We start from the raw sequence: 21,815 nt of genomic DNA, 5'->3' as shown, positions 1-21,815 counted from the left end.
TACACAAGTGTTAGTGTTTGTTTATGTAAGAACCAAGTTTTAACAAAACTTATATTTTAGCTTGGTTTCTTTAGAATAATCCATGAAATATTTAGATCTACAATATTAACAATATACTTTGATTATTACTTTACATGAAAACATTATGTTTCTTTCAGGTTCATGCTTTATGTGTGGATGACCCATCATCCTACAACAATTTCTATTCTCACATCTTGCTAGATTATGTTTTCAATCATGATCTAGCAAGATCGAATGATGATCAACATCATTTCTACAAACAATCAATGATCAACAAGCATAACAACTTATATTCGTCAAGATTACTTCACATTTAAAGCTTATGTTCATATTTACTTCTCATGATCTTTAGTGTTCTACAAGATTAGTTACTTGTAACATCTTTTAACCTACTAAAATAGAAGTAAAATGGAGTGTACAAGGATCTTACCACTAGCTCAAGGCTAGGGATGATTCAAGTGTAGAAATGAAGGGGATAAAAGCAAGCAAGAGAGGTCCTTCAAGATCCAAAGCCACCAAGCTTCTTTGTAGGATCTCTAACACCTTTGTATGAGCTTGTAATGTATGAGAATGGTTGAATGAAGGTGGATGTGTGGGTGAGGGTGTTCGGTCGAGAGCTCCAAGGGGGAAGGGAGAGAGTTTGTGTGTGTTATTGTGTGTAAGTTATGAGCTCAAGTGTAACACCCCGAAAATATTAATGTTATATTTTAAACTAAATATCAGTAATAAGTTAACACAAAATACTAGGAAATGGTAAACTAGTTAGTTAGTATCATGACATAACATGACAAGTATGATTAAAATGCCCTATTTATAGCCTATGCATAATTAAGGGACCAAACTTGTCAAATCTGAAACTTAAAATGATATTAGTAAAATAACACACCAAACACACACCTAAGTGTGTGTTTGATCGACCCAAAACACAGACAAGAAAGGGGGTTCCTACATCAAACCCTAACACTCACAAATTCACCAATTGAAGGTTCAAATTAAGTCCGAATTAAAATCTGAATATAGATTTGTGATCACCTTGGCTAAGGGATCGTAAGGTATGTGAAATTTCATGATTTGGTTCTATCTTAAATTTTAGATGAATTCGTGAGGTTCAAATCGAAGCATGCATGATAGTTGTTTTGATTGAAATAATGTATAGGGATGAACCCTAGTCGATTTCTTGTTGAAACCTAGCCTAATTTTTGTAGAGTACATAATCACCATTAGAGGTGATATGAGAATTTTGTAGAAAGGTATGAACATTTGGATTATGGTGTTGTTTTAGTGTAATTCGGGTTCTATAAAATAGGTCCAGAATTTACTAATGAGAAAATTATGTGAAGTTTGCCTAAGTTGGTGTTTATCATGGTTAAATGACATATGTTGAACTTAATTATGAATTGTGAGAAATCATGCACATAAGATGCTCGATAAAATGCCTAAAAGAAATTTGTAGACACAAATTGTGGTGTTTGGCTAAGTTAACAAGCTTAAGTCATGAGCCGAAAGGTTCTAATGATAATTGGCTTGTGTATTTTAGGCAACACGAGTGAGGCGTCGGGAAGTCAAGCCGGTGCGGACACTCGCTTAAAGGGGAAGCTTTGAGGTACGTGGCTAACGTTTCGACAATATTGATAATTTCGTTTTCATTGTTAATGTTTGCTAGTTATGAACAATATAGGGTTGTAATGGTTTGGTTGCTTGAATGAGGGACTTCATGATGGCAAACCAAACGGGTTATCAATGGTGGGTACAAACCGGGTAACGGGAGTACCTTATTCGTAGACCATAAACCCGGGTGTCGGGTAATGGGAAGAATAGTATTAACACGCAAACCGGTAATGGGAGCGTGGGTGTTGAAACAAGGGACCCAAAACGGGTCATACTTGTTGCAAAGAAATGTCCCGTATTGCGCTTTGATGTCTTAAAAGTGCAAAAACTGGAATAAAGGGGTCAAAACAACAAACAGGAAAATATGCAGAAGCTACCGTAAGTTACGGTAGCTACCGTAACTTACGGTAGAGGATGATCTGTTACGGTAGTTCTTTACTGATTTACGGCAGGCCATAGTTGCCCAGTGGCCACCGTAACTTACGGTGTCCACCGTAAGTTACGGTGGAGCCCAACCAAATTTGTTAAACTTTGTTTATTTTCATAGATTGAATCCGTTTTAAGCGTACTTTCGATTATGCGTAATTTCTAAGGATTCTCACACTAATATTTTTTTAAATTTTCCAGCTTCAAGTATGTCAAGCAAGCGGATGATGATCAATTCAAGGCTCACGAACCGAACACATTCGAGAATTAGTTCCGCAACTTTTGTCTTAGTTAATCATTAGTGAAACCTTGTAATAGAAGGAATACTTATGTATCCTATTATTGTCTATGGAAGGTTGGTAAACTAGTATGTACTAAGTTAGGATTAATATTAATGTTTTGTTTTAAACTGATCATGAATATTCTTATCTAGTTGGTAAGAATTAGTATAATTAAAATTAGAGTGTTACATCAAGACCCAAATGTGCATTCTTATAGCCCATTTCAAGCTCTTAACCCTTGGTTACTATGTTTAGGAAAGTATTAACAAATCCAATAAAATATTAAATCAAATCCCCTTGTGGGACCCTTGTTGGAGCCGAAAATAGTGGGGGGGGGGTCTAGCATAGGTTCTAACCATCTAGTTACTTACAAGTTCAAATCCAAGTGTTAGTTGTATGTATTAGTTATTAGATATTTTTAGGAGGTGTTATTATGTTCGGGGATCATAACTAGCATGGAAATGTTAAAACAATGCCTCTAGTGTAAATTTGGTGTTTCGGGTAGTGTCCGATTGTTCGGTTGGTTACCGGTTCGTTAAAGTGTTAAACTATACAATTTAGTGTGCTTTATGTATCTTTTTGTGACACTTCTGATTCCCGACACTTAGGAAAGCATTCAGGACCATTTAACCATATTTCTGCATAATATTAGTGTGTTTAAATGCTGATTTATGCTGATTTCAACACTTTATGTGAGTTTTAGGCACTTTCCGGCACTTAAACTATTCCCTACAAAAGCAGTTTTGGGATCCTTACTTTCCTACACACTATACTAGTGTGGTACTTAGTTTCTGGCTCATTCTGTGTCCCAACACACTGTCCGTCTATGTACTGAACTCCGTCAGCATATTCCTGATTTATCAGATAACTGTGCTAATTGTACTTAATGCATCATTTGAGGCAATATAGCTTTCATGCAATATTGGTATGACATTTGACAATGTATGATGTACATGTTTGTGTATGGCAGTAATCAGAATGCAGTTAATTGTAATTTCAGCACAGTCATTAAGCACTAATCAAGATTAACTGCACTAATCAGAATGCAGTTAATTGTACGGATACCTGGATTTTTGACAATTGTCACATTCTGAACCAGCTCTAGGTTCATGTCAATACATTCCGGCCGATGAAGTGACTTGTCCTCAAGCCAACAATCCGATATTTGTTGAGTGTTGTGCCACACAATAAGCGATTCAATCGTAGGTTGGCCCACTTCGAAGTCCCACTCCATTGGTGAGTTAAACAAAATGTGATTGTAAGTCTTTGTCCCAACTTTTAATAACCAAAAGAGCCATAAGTGCGGCAGTGCCTTTGAGGAAAGTCTTGCAATGGGTTCATTAGATGTACCACATCCTAAGGTGAAGCCAGTGGTTGGAGTGTTAACCTGTCTCAATTTTTCGGGCTCTACTGGAATTCGGGCACGGTGTTTGTTCTTTTTTTGGCCAATATTCCTTTGAACGATTATGTTGATCCAAATCTTTGACCTTCGGTTAAACACCCAATACATGTATAAACTTATCTTCATCAACAATAGGACTATTTTCTGATATTTCCTTGTTTTACTGGATCTTGATTGTTGCACCGAAGGGGTGTTCCAGACATCACAGTCTTGAGTTCTGCAACATCATCCCTCAATTGTGACTATATGGCGTCGAGCTTGGCTGTGATGGCCGCCAACTGAGTGGCAATTTGATCACCACCTAGCAACAACTGGGTCTGTCCTGACTTATGGCCCCCAATCTTTTATTAAAAAAAAAAAAAAACCGATTTGCCCTGACCCAACTTCGTATCACTTGTTTAATTTAAGCTAGATCTTTTAATAGTTATTTGCCAAGAAAAAAACCTTTAAAACACTAAAAGGGCTACAATAATTTTAATATAACAACAGTAAATATAATATTTTTATTATAATAAGGTTTTAAATCGATTTTGAGATTTATGAGCATAAAGAGCGTTTTATAAGTGTTGCGATTAAAATCAATACAACAACTAGCTAATTATACTAACACATGTGGTAAATGGTAAAACAATTGACCGCTAGAAAGCCATTTCTAATGGCTAGATTGAACTCACCATCGATGACAACTAATTCTTAAAACCTGTTGGATAGATTGAAATCACTAGATCCTGTATAACAATGAAAAACCTATTCGAAACCAGTGGGTAGGATTGGAACCAAACTATTTCCTACAAAAACTGGTTTTCAAACCAAGTCGGGTCGTTGTTTTTGAACCGCTTTCGAATCGGGTGTTTTTTTTTCCCAACTTTTAATCCGTTTGGGTCATGTGGGAAATTGAAAGCTACCTAGGCCTTGCAAATTCAAGGATTGTGATAGCCCAATCATCATCATTGGCCCATGTTGGCATTCAAACCCTAAATTCCAAATTTAACCTCACAAACCAAAGTTCCCACTTCCCAAACCATCAAGTTTGACAAATTATCTCACGGGTCCTCCACTTTTCAACTGAAAATAATAATAATAATAATAATAATAATAATAATATTATTATTATTATTATTATTATTAATTAATTAAAATAACAATGATAATAATAATATTATAATATTAATAAAACACTTTTCACTCCTAAAAACCGGGTTTTCTTCATTTTTCCGGAGTAATTTGGTATAGAAAAAACCAAAAGTGTCTGCACAGCAACATTCCCCACGCGCAGATCACATCCACTCTCCCCACGAACCAATTAAACCCCCAGTCAAAAATCACCAGCCATCCATGATTGGCAGTGCACCCCACGCGCCACTTCCAAAACCAATAAGTTGAGCACTGCTGTTATTATTATTTTATCATTATTTACAAAACCACTATCCACTATCCCCCAATCTTTTACTCAATTTTCTTCACTGTGTGAAACTGTGTGTAAATAGGGCTTTAACATATCGATAGGGTTTCATCTCGAACACAAATTGAGCCTGAAATTGTTGAAATCGTGCATCTATACGTTTCACTGAACCCTAATTTGTTGTTAATTTTGGTTTTTTTACTACGTGGTGGTGTTATCTAGCTGGAAGCTTAACTTATAAACCCTAGGTTTTGAAGAACTCAATTGCGTGCATTGGAAGCTATCGCGATGCTGTTAGAAGTTGAAATTAGTTCGGTGAAGTAAGGTTTTTGCTTCAATTGCATATTTGTGTGTGTTAATTAGGTTAATTTTTATGTGATTTGTTACAATTGTGTGTTGAGATATGCGGCAATTTGTTAGTTAGTTAGTTAGTTAGCTAGTTATCACAATGTTGTTGGCGGTTGAAATCAGTTCAGTGAAGTAAGGTTTGTGCTTTAATTGCATATCTGTGCGTGTTAGTTAGGTTCATTTTTATGTTTTTTTTTGTTATAATTGTGTGTCACGATATGCGGCAATTTGTTAGTTAGTTAGTTAGTTAGCTATCGCGATGTAGTTGGCGGTTGAAACTAGTTCGCTGAAGTAAGGTATTTGGGTCAATTGCATATCTATGTGTGTCAATTAGGTCAATTTTTAGGTCAATTGCATATTTTAGTTAGCTAGCTAGCTAGCTAGTTAGTTGATTAGCTATCACGATTGTTGGCGGTTGAAATCAGTTCAGTGAAGTAAGGTATATTATTCAACTACATATCTTTGTGTGTTAAGTAGGTTTATTTTATGTTTTAGTTACAATTGTGTGTTGAGAAATGCTGCAATTTGTTAGTTGGTTAGCTATCGCGATGTTGTTGGCGCATTGGCGGTTGAAATCAGTTCAGTCAGTGAAGCATATGGCTCAGTTGCATATCCATGTGTGTTAATTAGGTTAATTTCTATGTTCTTTGTTACAATTGTGTGTTAAGATATGCGGCAATTTGTTAGTAAGTTAGTTAGTTAGCTATCACGATGTTGTTGGCGGTTGAAATCAGTTCAGTGAAGTAAGGTATATGATTTAATTGCATATTTATGTGTGTTTGTTAGGTTCATTTTTATGTTTTAGTTACAATTGTGTGTTGAGAAATGCTGCAATTTGTTAGGAGTTAACTATCACGATGTTGTTGGCGCCTTGGTGGTTGAAATCAGTTCAGTTCAGTGAAGTATATGACTCAGTTGCATATCTATGTGTGTTAGTTAGGCTAATTTTTATGTTCTGTTTGTTACATTTGTGTGTTGAGATATGCGGCAATTTGTTAGTTAGGTAGTTATTACGAATCACGATGTTGTTGGCGGTTGAAATCAGTTCAGTGAAGTTAAGGTATATGATTCAATTGCACATTTAGGTGTGTTAATAAGGTTCATTTTTATGTTTTTTTTTTTGTTATAATTGTGTGTTGAGATATGCGGCAATTAGTTGGTTAGTTAATTCGTTAGTTAGTAGTTAATGATGAATTTTATGGTGTAGTTGAAGGATAGAGAGAAAAGAGGAAAGAAGCTATGGCTGGGGATGATAAGGAGTTAATATTGGCATGCACTATTTCGGGAACTCTTTTCGCTTTGTTGGGGTCGGCTTCTTTTGCGATACTTTGGGCAGTTAATTGGCGGCCATGGCGGATTTACAGGTATTTGTTTACTACATTTTGTGCTATCAGTTTTTGAGGTTTTGGGTTCTCATTTCTAAGCAATGTGGATTGCGAGAACATGTATTAGACTTGTTGATGCTGAAATCAATTGGTATTTTTGGAGAATAAAGATTAGGGGACTTGAGAATGCTACTAATGGAGACTTTTGCAAGCTTCGATAGCTTTGTGGGTTTAACTAAATGTTTAACAGATGATATAAACACATTAAAACGTTGGAAGCTTCATTCTTTTTGCACTTTGAATTCTGCAGGACTGAAACATAGGCAGACTATTATGTTCTTAAATAGGTTTGTAAGTTGTTTGGAAACTATAGAATCCAATGTACATGCCAGGTTATAAAAAGTCCGCGTGATGTAACATGTTGTACTCATGATTACGATCTTATGGACATTAGGCTACTGGTTATAGCTAAGAGGAAAAAGCACCCGATAAGAATAATATATACGATTATTTAGAGGATTCATTTACGTAACAAGACACAAAATTTCATAATAAAAAAAAATCGTTTCCCTTTTCTTAGTTAGCCTAATGTCTGGTTTATGATTTAATGCCTAAAGTATATGATAGATTATAGAACATGTTACATGTATAGGAAATTATAAACTAGTGGCATCAGTTTGCTTTTTTGACATTCTTATTTACATTCTTATGCAATCAAAAATCAATTTATATTACATGACACTTTTTTTTTTTGTGCCATGATCAGTTGGATATATGCTAGAAAGTGGCCAAGTTTCTTACAAGGGCCTCAACTGGGTATATTATGCGGATTTCTGTCACTATGTGCATGGATAATTGTCATCTCTCCAATTGTAGTTCTAGTAGCATGGGGAAGTTGGTTAATATTAATATTGGGGCGAGATATTATCGGTTTAGCAGTTATCATGGCTGGAACAGCTCTGCTTTTAGCTTTCTATTCAATCATGCTTTGGTGGAGAACACAATGGCAGAGTTCAAGTAAGCTGTGCTTAAATTATTATTATTATTATTAACATTTTCTTTTTTTTAAATATATGAATAATTAGAGATGATACAAAACTATTTTCGTTGAAATAGGGGCGGTTGCTGTTCTTCTACTTCTGGCGGTTGCACTGCTATGTGCATATGAACTGTGTGCAGTATATGTGACAGCTGGCTCAACTGCTCCACAACGATATTCACCTTCTGGATTCTTCTTCGGGGTGTCAGCAATTGCTTTAGCAATCAATATGCTCTTCATTTGCAGAATGGTCTTTAACGGTAGGTGGTTTTTGAATTGATATTAATCATTTTATAAAATATTAGTTGTTGACTTTCTATGACTCTATCTTTATTTTATATTTGGGTGTGAATTATACAGGTAATGGTTTGGATGTTGATGAGTATGTTCGAAGTGCATATAAGTTTGCGTATTCGGACTGTATTGAAGTGGGGCCCGTTGCATGTTTACCTGAACCACCAGATCCAAATGATTTATATCCTCGTCAGTCTAGAAGGCAAGTTATTATTGCAGATGAAGCTTTATTTTAGGAAAATATCACATTTTACAAATTATTTAACATTGCTTTTCCTAAAACCTACCATTATTTCAGGGTGTCACATCTCGGGCTTCTTTACCTTGGGTCACTTCTTGTACTTCTTGTGTATTCTATATTATACGGTTTAACAGCAAAGGAGTCCAATTGGCTTGGGGCAATTACATCAGCTGCCGTTATAATTCTTGGTATTTTTTAAAATTTGAAATAACAATATCTTATTATTTGTTATGTATTTATGTCTTATGACTGTTCTTGTTTAATTTTTTTTGACAAAATTTAATTTAATTTCGTAGATTGGAACATGGGTGCCTGTTTATACGGTTTTCAACTTCTTCAAAGCCGTGTTATTGCTCTCTTTGTTGCTGGCACTTCTCGTGTTTTCTTGATTTGCTTTGGAGTTCATTACTGGTCTCTCTCTCCCCCACATAATTAAACATTATTATTTGTTTTTAACTTTTTTTAATTATCAAAAATATATTTTTTGGTTATTTATAGGTATCTTGGGCACTGTATTAGTTACGCTGTTGTGGGGTCCGTTTTACTTGGTGCAGCTGTAACTCGTCATTTATCTATCACAAACCCATTAGCTGCAAGGAGAGACGCTTTACAAAGTACTGTAATTCGTTTACGTGAGGGTTTCAGAAGAAAAGAACAGAACAGTTCATCAAGCTCATCAGAAGGGTGTGGGTCAAGTATCAAACGAAGTAGCAGTGCCGAAGTGGGCCACCTCGGTAACAGTACACATTGCATGGGTGAGCCGAACAGCTGGGCCCACATGGAAGGGGTCAACAGTGAGAAAAGTTTGGATAGTGGAAGACCAAGTTTAGCTCTACGTAGCAGTTCATGTCGATCAGTTATTCAAGAGGGTGCGGTTGGCCCGTCATCATACGCAGATAGAAATCCTGACCCGAATAGCTCATTGATGGTCTGTTCTAGCAGCGGGCTCGAGAGCCAAGGGTGCGAGTCTAACGACTCGGGTAACCAACATGTTCTTGAAAATCTGGCGATGGCGTTTCAAGAAAAATTTAACGACCCCAGAATTGCGTCTTTATTGAAAAGGAGAGCACGTGCAGGAGACATTGAGTTGACTAATTTATTGCAAGATAAAGGGTTAGACCCGAATTTTGCTGTTATGTTGAAAGAAAAAGGGTTGGATCCAACGATACTCGCACTGTTGCAAAGGAGTAGTTTGGATGCAGATAGAGATCATCGTGATAATAACGAGATTATGATAAACGATTCTAACAACGATGTTAATAACGATTTGCCTAATCAAATTTCGTTATCTGAAGAACTTAGGATTCGCGGGCTGGAAAAATGGTTAAGAATCTGTAGATTGCTTTTGCATCATATCGCTGGTACACCTGAACGGGCATGGGTTCTTTTTAGTTTTGTGTTTATTGTTGAAACTGTTATTGTGGGCCAGTTTCGTCCGAAAACAGTTGAAGTCATTGGTGCAACACACCAGCAGGTATGAATGGGAACTCTTTGTTCAATGTTTAGTCAAATGTTTGAAATCCGAAATCTTTAGGGGTACTTTTGTTTTTATAACGCTAATCTGCAAAACGCATGCAGTTTGAGTTTGGGTGTGCGGTGCTGTTATTATCCCTCGTTATTTGTTCCATCATGGCATTCCTGCGGGCCTTACAAGCAGAAGACATGGTCATGACATCCAAACCTCGAAAGGTACATTCACATTATAATTATATATACTATAAATATGCTATTTTGTCACATCAACCAACTTTGGCCCCTCAGCTTTGACATTAACCGACTTTAACCCCTTGACTTTAATAATGACATGTTTAGCCTCTTAACTAAAACAACTTTAGCCCCTCAACTTTAATGATGACATGTTTAGCCTCTCAACTTCAATAATGACATGTTTAGTCGCTTAACTAAACAAGTTTAGCTCCTAAACTTTAATAATAAACAACTTTAGCCCATCAAATTTGATAATCACATGTTTAGCCCCTCAACTTTAATAATGACATGTTTAGCCCCTTAACTAAAACATCAAACAACTTTAACTCTCGCGATTTGCTTATTTTTATCTATTTTTCGAAACCGCTGCGGAGCGCGGGTGGTAACCCACTAGTTATCGTTATTTTTTAAAGTCCACTAGTTGAAATTGAAATTTTACTGAAATCTATTATGAATTTTCAGTATGGTTTTATTGCTTGGCTACTGAGCACATGTGTTGGCCTTCTGCTGTCTTTCTTGAGGTGCGGTTGTTTATCTTCTCCCCATGACTTTGCCTATAATGGTTGTCAGTTTTAACGGTGCATGTTACTTGTGCAGCAAGTCATCTGTTCTTCTTGGGTTGTCTTTGACTGTTCCACTCATGGTAGCATCTCTTTCTGTTGCAATTCCTATTTGGATACGTAACGGCTACCGTTTTTGGGTATCAAGAGATAATTATGGAAATCAAGTCGGAAATTATCGCTCATTTTGGATGAAAGAGGTTTGTTGTCTTCTTTTGAATTTTTGTTCTGTATAAATTTTCTTGGATTACGATAGTTTTATGACATAAACTGTCATCAGGGAGTTGTTCTTTCGATCTGTATATCAGTATTTGTCGGATCAGTATTAGCTCTTGGTGCAATAGTCTCCGCAAAACCTTTAGAGGATTTGGGCTACAAGGGTTGGGCCGGTGGTCAAAACAGTATCAAATCACCATACGCATCGTCAGTTTACCTGGGTTGGGCCATGGCCTCCATAATTGCTTTAATAGTTACGGGTCTGTTACCAATTGCATCATGGTTCGCCACATACCGATTTTCGCTCTCTTCAGCTATATGTGTAGCCATATTTTCAGGTAATTATAATAGTAAAAACTAAAAAAATGCTTACTTTCTATGCCTTCTGTCTAACGAACTATTTATATTACAGTTGTTCTGGTTGCATCTTGTGGTGCATCGTATCTGGAAGTTGTGAATTCAAGGGATGATGATGTACCAGAAAAAAGCGATTTTCTAGCTGCGTTACTTCCATTAGTGTGCGTCCCCGCTTTGCTATCTCTTTGTTCTGGTTTGCTTAAATGGTAAACGATCTCTGGACTTTCATATACACTATATAAATACATAAATATATAATCTTGTATTGGTAGTTCATATTAATCATGGTGAACAACTTGCAGGAAGGATGACAACTGGAGGCTTTCACGAGGTGCTTACGTGTTCATTATCATTGGTCTTCTTCTTCTTCTTAGTGCAATATCAGCTGTTATAGTCATAATCAAACCATGGACGGTAATTTCACAAGATTTACATGTTTACCCTTTAGAGTGTGTAACATTATAATATTATATTAATTTTATCTTTTTAAATGGTAACAGATCGGGGCATCATTTCTTTTACTTCTCCTACTCATAGTCCTAGCTATCGGTATCATTCACTTCTGGGCTTCGAATAACTTTTACTTAACCAGAATGCAAACATTTGTGGTTTCTTTTCTTGCATTTCTACTGGCCCTTGCTGCATTCTTTGTTGGATCACATCAAGGTAAATAAAAACCTTAGTTTCATCATGTTATTTTTTTTGTATAAAAGGTTCACAAAAGATATATGAATATATGATGCAATTCTATATTAAATTTGCAGGCAAATTTTTTGTTGGAGCTTCTGTGGGTTACTTCTCGTTTTTGTTTCTTCTGGCTGGCAGAGCATTAACTGTAAGTTATATTCACATTTTACAGTCATCTTAAATTTTCTGAAGGTTTAAAAAAATATATCTTAATCTTTTTGTAATAATAAATCTTCCATAGGTGCTTCTTTCACCTCCTATCGTAGTATATTCTCCACGAGTGTTACCCGTATATGTATACGATGCACATGCAGATTGTGGGAAAAATGTCAGGTTTGTTGGAATCTCTTGCACCTTTTAAAATGCTTTCTTCTCAATATGGTCCGTCAACTATTCTTTATACACAACTAGTTGTTTTACCAGCCGCGCATTACGGCAGCGTCATATGCGGCGTGATAAATTATAGACTACAATCAACCCGACTTGTTTCCGAACTAAACTTACGTTGAAATGTAGAATGATCCAATTCATACCGTTGAATGAAAATGTATTATAGTTGACCCGACTTGTTTCCAAACAAAATATACGTTAAAACGTAGACCAACTCAAAATGTACATAAAATAAATACGTGCAACGGCGTCGCACCCGGCGTGATAAAGTATGGACTACAATCAACCCGACTCGTTTCAGAACTAAATTTACGTCGAAACGTATAGTAACTCAAATTTATACCCTCGAATGAAATATTTCACCCGATTGTTTCCAAACAAAATTTACGTCAAAACATAGTCCAACTCAAAACGTACATAAACATGCAACATTACATAATTGACCCGGCTCGAAACTCTAGGAACTTGAAGGGGTCAAAGTGACATTTACTAAGTTAGAGGGGGTTAGTTTTGACATTCTCACAAACGGGGTAGAATTGTAGAAAGGGTCGGTGGCTTACTGGCTTTTATAGTTTATACATAATTGGTACCTCAATTTTTGTCCTTTCATCAACAGTGTAGCTTTCATTGTCCTTTATGGGATTGCATTAGCAATCGAAGGCTGGGGCGTTGTTGCAAGTTTAGTGATTTATCCACCGTTTGCCGGAGCAGCTGTTTCAGCAATTACACTTGTTGTGTCATTTGGGTTTGCTGTGTCTCGTCCATGTTTGACTCTTGAGGTTTGTCTTTTGACTTGTTGACTTGTTTGACTTTTGTTTTCTACTTACAAGTCATACTGATTTTTTCACTCTAATTAACAGATGATGGAAGATGCTGTACACTTTCTTAGTAAGGACACTGTCATTCAAACTATTGCTCGATCTGCCACCAAGGTATATTATAAAATTTACTGAATATAGTTTCTTTTTGACTTTATTAATATTTTTTTTTAATTTCCTGATGCAGACAAGAAATGCGCTAGCGGGAACGTATTCGGCTCCTCAAAGATCTGCCAGCTCAGCTGCTCTTTTAGTCGGAGACCCTAACATTACACGAGATCGAGCAGGGAATTTTGTGCTCCCCAGAGCTGATGTCATGAAATTAAGAGATCGATTGAAAAACGAAGAATTAGCTGCAGGATCGATTATTCGAAAAATAAAACACGGGATATTATTTCGACACGACTCAGCTAATGACGCTGGTTATAGAAGAGAAATGTGTGCGCACGCAAGAATTTTAGCATTAGAAGAAGCAATCGATACAGAATGGGTGTACATGTGGGATAAATTCGGTGGTTATTTACTTCTTTTGCTAGGTTTAACTGCTAAAGCTGAACGTGTACAGGTGAAAATGATTCATAATATGACACTTTAAGAAATTATTTTATTTTATGTGTAATATTTTTCTTTTAATTTGTGTCAGGATGAGGTTCGTTTAAGACTTTTTCTCGATAGCATCGGTTTTTCAGATCTAAGTGCTAAAAAGATAAAGAAATGGATGCCGGAAGACCGTAGGCAGTTTGAAATTATACAAGAGAGGTAACGACCCGAAACAAGCTTGGTTTTCTTAAAAAGCCTAATTCATCTGACGCCGTTCTTTTTTCATTTTTTAAAATGTGTGTAGTTATATAAGAGAAAAGGAGATGGAAGAGGAAGTATTGATGCAGAGACGTGAAGAAGAAGGAAGGGGTAAAGAGAGAAGAAAAGCTCTTTTAGAAAAGGAAGAAAGAAAATGGAAGGAAATAGAAGCTACTCTTATATCATCGATTCCAAATGCCGGAAGTCGGGAAGCAGCCGCCATGTCAGCGGCAGTCAGGGCGGTTGGTGGTGATTCGGTTCTCGATGATTCTTTTGCACGGGAACGAGTGTCAAGTATCGCACGAAGAATTCGTGCCACTCAGTTAGCCCGTCGGGCCCTCCAGGTAATTTAGTTTAATATTTGTTTAATTTAAATGAACTAGAAATTTTACATTTTTACCCCTGCGTTGCGGCGGGATTTTGATTATCAGTACAGTTCGACACTAGGTGTAGCAACCAAAAGAGATAACATAAAACCATGGGGAAAAGAACATTGAAACGTCAACATACGTATTCGAAAAAATCACTAAAAGACAGAACACTAAAAGCAAAAAAAAAAAAATACCTGTTCTGATAATACGGATAGTCGGATACCGGTAATGATATTGTTCAGCTGGAGTCGGTTTGGTTCGTCACGTTAGCGGGGAAAAACTCGAAAAGGCAAAATACGAGAAGGAATAAAAGTAGAGGGACTAAACATGTATATAAGCAAAGTTAATTTATGAAGGAAAAAACTTAATTAAAGTAGAGGGACTAAACAGGTATATTAGGAAAGTTAAAGTTGAGGGGCTGTGTAGTAAATATAGTAAAGGACATGGGGTATAATTAGAAAATTCACTTAAAGACTTAAGCTACTGTAGTTAAGGGTTGTGTTTTGGTAATGATAATAATAATAATAATTTATCATCTTATTTGGAATCTGATTCCATTGTTTGTTATCAGACGGGAATCTCAGGTGCGGTGTGTGTTCTTGATGATGAACCAGTAACGAGCGGTAGATATTGTGGCCAGCTGGATCCGACTATCTGCCTTAGCCAAAAGGTTAGTTTTTCGATGGCGGTTATGATCCAGCCCGAGTCTGGGCCTGTTTGTCTTCTGGGTACCGAGTTTCAGAAACAAGTGTGTTGGGAGATTCTCGTTGCGGGTTCCGAGCAAGGAATTGAAGCGGGCCAAGTCGGGCTTAGGCTCATAACAAAGGGAGACAGACAAACTACTGTTTCAAAAGAGTGGAATATTGGTGCAGCATGTATTGCTGATGGAAGGTAAGTATCATATTTATTCATTTTATAATATCATATTATTCCTTTTTAAATACTAAAAGTATCATATATACTCATTTTATAGTACATATAATATTATGAGTTACTTATGACATGTTTCACAAAATAAACAAACAGGAGAACAAGCTGTTACAGATAACTGATTTTATAGTGCATAATGTTTGCTTCATTTATTAAATAAAACATTATGTTGCATGTAACTGATTTTATTTTATTTTCCATGACATGAGTAATTGAGTATATGATAAAAATAAGAAAATCGAGAGAGTTAAAGTTGTTTGATGTTTTAGTTAAGGGACTAAACATGTCATTATTTAAGTTCAGGGACTAAACATGTCATTATTAAAGTTGGGGGGATAAACATGTCATTATTAAAGTTGAGGGGCTGAACATGTCATTAATAAAAGTTGAGGGGCTGAACATGTCATTAATAAAAGTTGAGGGGCTAAAGTTGTTTATTATCAAAGTCGACGGGCTAAAGTTGTTTTAGTTAAAGGGCTAAACAATTTATTACCAAAGTTGAGAGGCTAAACATGTCATTATTAAAGTTGAGGGGCTAAAGTTGGTTAATGCCAAAGTTGGTTGATGTAACAAAATAGCATATTTATTGTATATATAATGTCACTCAGTTGTAACCAAGTATAACAATTGTTCCAATTAGCCAGTTATTATAAGCTTATAACTTATATTAGAGGCAAATTATTATAACTTGCAGGTGGCATATGGTTACTGTTACCATTGACGCTGATTTAGGGGAGGCGACCTGCTACCTAGACGGCGGGTTTGATGGATACCAAACCGGGTTACCATTACGTGTTGGAAACGGCATTTGGGAGCAGGGAACAGAAGTTTGGGTCGGTGTTAGACCACCAACTGACGTGGATGCGTTTGGGCGGTCTGATAGTGAAGGATCCGAATCCAAAATGCACATAATGGATCTTTTCCTATGGGGACGATCCTTATCAGAAGATGAAATTTCTGCTCTATCTGCAGCCATGGGGTCCACCGAGTACAACATGTTTGATCTCCCTGAGGATAATTGGCAATGGACAGATTCTCCCCCTAGAGTTTGTGTTTTTATCACTTTATACCTCTTGACTTTAGGCCTGTAAACGAACCGAACGAACACGAACAAAGGCATGTTCGTGTTCGTATATTTAACTTTAACCAAACACGAACACAGACATATAATCGAGCAGTTTTTTTGTTCGTTTTCGTTCATTAAGAAAATTGGCGTGTTCGTGTTCATTTGTGTTAGTTCGTTTAAACATAAAACAACACAAATGAACATAAACAGACATAAAGTAGCGGTTTTTCATATGATTTATTGATTAATTACAATAAGTTATATTGGAAAGCCCATTTTTATTACTAGAAATCTCTATTATCAATTAGTTATATGTATATAAGTAGTTAAAAATCTTTTTTATGTTTATATTATATAAATACAACTCCATATGTATTTATTATAATGTTAACAAAAACATAAACGGACGTTCACGAACATAAATGAACGAACAACACGTGTGCTCATGTTCTTTCGTTTATTTAATAAACGAACTTCCCGCCGAACACGTTCACGAACAGTTCATGAACGTTCGGTTCATTTTCAGGCCTACTTGACTTGTCTCTGTTACACTATAATCATAATTGTTTTCGTTTAGGTTGATGAATGGGATAGTGATCCTGCTGAGGTGGATTTATACGACAGAGATGACGTTGACTGGGACGGACAATATTCAAGCGGGAGAAAAAGAAGATCCGAACGTGAAGGAGTGGTGGTTGATATGGATTCTTTCACAAGACGGTTGAGAAAACCGAGAACCGAAACTCATGAAGAGATCATTCAACAAATGCTATCTGTTGAACTTGCGGTTAAAGAAAATCTCCTGGCTAAAGGAGAAGCACACTTTACTGACCAAGAGTTCCCGCCAAATGACCGCTCGTTGTTTGTGGACCCCGATAACCCTCCCTCTAAATTGCAAGTCGTGTCTAAATGGTCGAAACCAACTGAAATCGTAGCGGAAAACCAGCTCGGTTCTCCCCCGTGCTTATTTTCGGGTGACGTAAATCCTTCTGATGTCTGTCAGGTACTAACGAGAAGTGGTTTGATTACATTCTTGTTAAGAGTAAAATGCCATTTTCGTCCCTGAGGTTTGGCCAGTTTTGCGCCTTCCGTCCAAAGGTTTGTTTTTCCGCATCTGGATCCAAAAGGTTTGAAATCTTGCCATTTTCATCCGGCTCTTTAACTCCGTCCATTTTTCTTCGTTAAGTCAGGGGTATTTCCGTCTTTTTGTTAACTTAAAGGGCAATTCGTTCTTTTTCAGGGGTATTTGGTCTTTTTACATATAGTGAAAAAGACCGAATTGCCCTTTAAGTTAACAAAAAGACGGAAATACCCCTAACTTAACGGAGAAAAATAGATGGAGTTAACGAGCTGGATGAAAATGGCAAGATTTCAAACCTGTTGGAACCAGATGCGGAAAAACAAACCTTTGGACGAATGTCACAAAACTAGCCAAACCTCAGGGATGAAAATAGCATTTTACTCTTCTTGTTATTACTGTTATTGTTATTATCATTTTGCATTGAGTTATTTGATTGCTGTTGAACAGGGCCGGTTGGGTGATTGTTGGTTTTTGAGTGCGGTTGCTGTTCTGACCGAGGTTTCTCGAATATCAGAGGTTATAATTACTCCCGAGTATAACGAGGAAGGAATCTACACAGTCCGTTTCTGTATTCAGGTACAGATTCCGTGTTTTATACTTTTATTGATTACAAATTATACAGGGAAAAAGTGTACATATATAATGTTATGATTCTTTTTGCGTAAAGGGCGAATGGGTTCCGGTTGTTGTTGATGACTGGATTCCATGTGAATCACCAGGAAAACCGGCTTTTGCCACAAGTAAAAAGGGGAATGAGCTATGGGTTTCATTATTAGAAAAAGCATACGCCAAACTTCACGGGTCCTACGAGGCACTAGAAGGCGGGCTAGTCCAAGACGCACTTGTTGACCTAACGGGCGGTGCTGGTGAAGAGATTGACATGAGAAGTGCACAGGCTCAGATCGATCTCGCTAGCGGGAGATTATGGTCTCAATTGTTACGATTCAAACAAGAAGGATTCTTATTAGGCGCCGGAAGCCCATCGGGTTCAGATGTTCATATATCTTCAAGCGGGATTGTTCAGGGCCATGCTTACTCGTTGTTACAGGTGCGGGAAGTTGATGGACATAAACTCGTGCAAATTAGAAACCCATGGGCTAATGAAGTGGAATGGAACGGCCCGTGGTCTGATTCATCGCCAGAATGGACGGACAGGATGAAACACAAACTTAAGCATGTTCCTCGGGTAAGTTTATTGACTAACAATGTATCTATTTTAATATTAGTATAATGTATTCATAAGCCACCCAGATGAAGGGTAGACATGGACAAATCGATTTTTCAAAAGAGACGGTCCGGTTTTTTTTAATATAAAACTGGTTTGAGTAGATGTGAACACCAACCGGTAACAACCGGTTAAAATCGTTTTTAAACCGGTTTGGGATTAAAAAAACGGGGTTTTCCAGTTTAAAACGGTTTTTTTTTTACAAACGAGCCGGTTTCTTAACCGGTTTCAAAGATCGAGATAACGAATTGGTATCCAAACCGCCAGGTCAAGTCGGTTTGAAACCGGTTTGTAAAGGTTTTTCAAAAACTGTTTCTTTTACAAACCGGATGGTTTTTTTTTTTCACACCGGTTTTTTTGCACATGTCTAATGAAGGGTATAATAGCCATCACATATTTTCTATTATTATTATTTGTACATTTGTGAATTTACAGGTTTCTGACAAGTTTTTTTTTTTTGTTTTTTTGTTTTGTTTTTTTTTTTTTTTTGCTGAAATTGGTATAAAAAAAGAGCTAAATTGACACTTGGTGGCTTAAAAACTGTTTTCAAATTTCGGTGACAAATTTAATCTTTTCAGTAATTGGGTAGCCTATGCGTATACTATTCCTATTTAATAAACACCATTTACGGTCTAAGCATTAATACATGTTTTTTTCAAACAGGCAAAAGACGGTATATTCTGGATGTCATGGCAAGATTTCCAGATTCATTTCCGATCTATATACGTTTGTCGGGTCTACCCACCCGAGATGAAATACTCGGTCCATGGTCAATGGCGAGGTTACAGTGCTGGTGGCTGCCAGGATTACGACACGTGGCACCAAAACCCTCAATTCAGAATCCGAGCCACTGGTTCAGACGCATCATGTCCCATACACGTGTTCATAACCTTGACTCAGGTAAGTATTTGTTTTAAAACAACGTATACATAATCGAGTAAAATGCCATTTTCGTCCCTGAGGTTTGGCCAGTTTTGCGACTTTCGTCCGAAGGTTTATTTTTCCGCATCTGGATCCAAAAGGTTTGAAATCTTGCCATTTTCATCCGGCTCGTTAACTTTAACCATTTTTCTCCGTTAAGTCAGTGGTATTTTCGTCTTTTTTGTTAACTTAAAGGGCAATTCGGTCTTTTTTAGGGGTATTTGGTCCTTTTACATAAAGTGAAAAAGACCAAATTGCCCTTTAAGTTAGCAAAAAAGACGGAAATGCCTCCGACTTAGCGAAGAAAAATGGATGGAGTTAACAAGCCTAATGAAAATGGCAAGATTTCAAACCTTTTGGATCCAGATGCGGAAAAACAAACCTTTGGACGAAAGTCGCAAAACTGCCCAAACCCCAGGGACGAAAATAGCATTTTACTCAAAAATTAATCTTTTTTTATCAGGTAGTTAAGTAATTTTGTTGGCTTTTAGGGGGTGAGTTTCTCGAGAACAACAGCTGGATTCCGAAACTATCAATCTAGTCATGATTCGATGATGTTCTACATTGGAATGAGGATAATCAAGACACGTGGACGCCGTGCTGCTTATAATATCTATTTACACGAATCGGTTGGTGGGACCGATTATGTAAATTCCCGAGAAATATCATGTGAGATGGTTTTGGAGCCTGACCCGCGCGGTTACACAATAGTACCAACAACGATACACCCCGGAGAAGAAGCCCCTTTTGTTCTTTCTGTTTTCACCAAAGCATCCATCACTCTCGAAGCTTTATAGATTTGACCATTTGGGATCGGGTCAATAGATTTGAACACATTGGGCTGCTCGGGTTTTCAGAGACCTGTGCGTTGCGGGCTTGGGTTTTCGCAGGCCCGAATGGTGGCTCTCGGATTCTTCGTTGTTGTTGAGGCTTTTGACGTTGTGAGAGGGGGTATGCAGTGGCGGTGTAAGAGTGTAATGATGTAAATGAATAGGAAAAGAGATAGGAAATTTGAGTTAGATAGTGCCCTAGGTGCAGTTTTGAAGGGAGGTTTAGTGGCTTTGCCTACCGTTCGATTCATGTAAATGTCGACTTTTTAAGGTTTTTTAATCGAAATGTGCAATATAATCTAATTTTACTGTTATTGAAGACGCATCTCCATACGAGGTGTTTATGGTCGGGTTCAGCCAGTTTGACGAGAATTCTTGGTCGGACCTTTGAACAGGCTTTAGGGAACGGCAAACCAAACTGATTGGATTAGATGGTTTAGCTGGTTCGGTCAACACGGTTTTGTAGTTTTGCGATTTGAACTAGTTCTTTTAAATGTGTTTTATTTCAAAATGGTAAGTTCGCATTACAATTTTACAGTGATGAAATTGGTTTATAAGTACATATAATGATTGTACATGCCATAACTAAATAAACACTGAAGGTTAAATGGTCGATTTGAAGTTCCAAATTGTTGACTAACTGTTAAACCTTGTTTTCGAATCGAAGACCGAATCGTATGATTCCCAAATAAGTTGAACCGGCCGAGTTGCGTTGGTTTGAAAGTTTGGTTGCCATGGTTTATGAACACATCTACAAGTTTGCAACATGTAGCATTCAAACAAAAATTTCTGATGCAGGAAAAGGTAAGTTGGGGGGAGGGGGTGTTGCAATGAAATAAATTTATTTCATTTCAAATAACATGTTTAAATAACCTCAAACTTTCACCAACTGACCGATAGCACTCCCAATTTTCGATTTGTATCACACCACCCAACTTTCAACTTATTGGCTGACTCCCAAACTAACCCAACACTAATTTAGTTTGATGACATCAGTTGTCACGTCATCAAACCAGTGTCACATCAACTGCCACGTCATCAAAAAAACCAAGTCTGATCACGTCATCAAAAAGCCAAGGCAGATGCCATGTCAACACACAAGTATCACATCAGCAAAAAACTAACTGGGTTAGGGTTCAGTTAGTTTGGAAGTGCTATCGGCTAATAAGGTGAAAGTTGGGAGTGGTATGGTACAACTACAAATCACTCCTATCGACCAATTGGTGAAAGTTTGAGTTATTTAAATCCAATATCCCTATAATTTATATTAGTCTAGGCGCTCTTTTTTTTTTCTAAACAATGTCACAGGTTTGTGTAATTTTATTTTATAAGCATTCAAAATTATAGAATATTATTAACAGGTCTCTATAACCTTACTAAATTCTAATATATTTGATTTTACCCAACTCGTTTTGTTGGACTCGGTTTTACCCGACATGTACTTAACCCCAACTAATGAGAATTATTGGAT

The 21,815-nt window shown here is 36.9% G+C and overlaps 1 protein-coding gene and 1 long non-coding RNA gene across 4 annotated transcripts; both read left to right on the top strand.

Moving 5' to 3' along the window:
- The first annotated feature begins 939 nt into the window (after positions 1–939).
- LOC110903033 lies at positions 940–2,409 on the top strand. The gene is made up of 3 exons (XR_002571614.2): positions 940–1,073; positions 1,559–1,624; positions 2,257–2,409. It is a non-coding gene; the product is annotated as an uncharacterized LOC110903033 (long non-coding RNA).
- Positions 2,410–5,167: 2,758 nt separating this feature from the next.
- LOC110898773 (calpain-type cysteine protease DEK1) lies at positions 5,168–20,663 on the top strand. Of its 3 annotated transcripts, none has more exons than XR_002569615.2 (29): positions 5,168–5,460; positions 6,696–6,852; positions 7,580–7,830; positions 7,930–8,112; positions 8,213–8,348; positions 8,445–8,575; positions 8,684–8,798; positions 8,886–9,861; positions 9,966–10,076; positions 10,557–10,615; positions 10,692–10,854; positions 10,935–11,208; positions 11,283–11,433; positions 11,530–11,641; positions 11,728–11,893; positions 11,992–12,062; positions 12,156–12,247; positions 12,921–13,083; positions 13,165–13,236; positions 13,310–13,687; positions 13,766–13,881; positions 13,967–14,264; positions 14,863–15,182; positions 15,916–16,267; positions 16,865–17,290; positions 17,816–17,944; positions 18,088–18,554; positions 19,257–19,493; positions 20,006–20,663. XR_002569615.2 is itself a non-coding variant. In XM_022145614.2 (29 exons), the coding sequence occupies exons 2-29, from the start codon at positions 6,728–6,730 to the stop codon at positions 20,309–20,311; spliced, it is 6,432 nt and encodes a 2,143-aa protein (XP_022001306.1). In that variant the 5' UTR covers positions 5,171–5,460; positions 6,696–6,727; the 3' UTR covers positions 20,312–20,663. The 3 variants fall into 3 exon arrangements, 2 of the variants coding, with proteins under 2 accessions (XP_022001306.1, XP_022001307.1); XM_022145614.2 differs by having other exon boundaries at positions 5,171–5,460; positions 18,036–18,554; XM_022145615.2 differs by having other exon boundaries at positions 5,171–5,465; positions 18,036–18,554.
- Positions 20,664–21,815: the final 1,152 nt, after the last annotated feature.

The sequence above is a fragment of the Helianthus annuus genome, chromosome 13, assembly GCF_002127325.2.
Source record: "Helianthus annuus cultivar XRQ/B chromosome 13, HanXRQr2.0-SUNRISE, whole genome shotgun sequence".
Lineage (NCBI taxonomy): Eukaryota > Viridiplantae > Streptophyta > Magnoliopsida > Asterales > Asteraceae > Helianthus > Helianthus annuus.
This window is presented reverse-complemented; position numbering and strand designations above follow the sequence as displayed.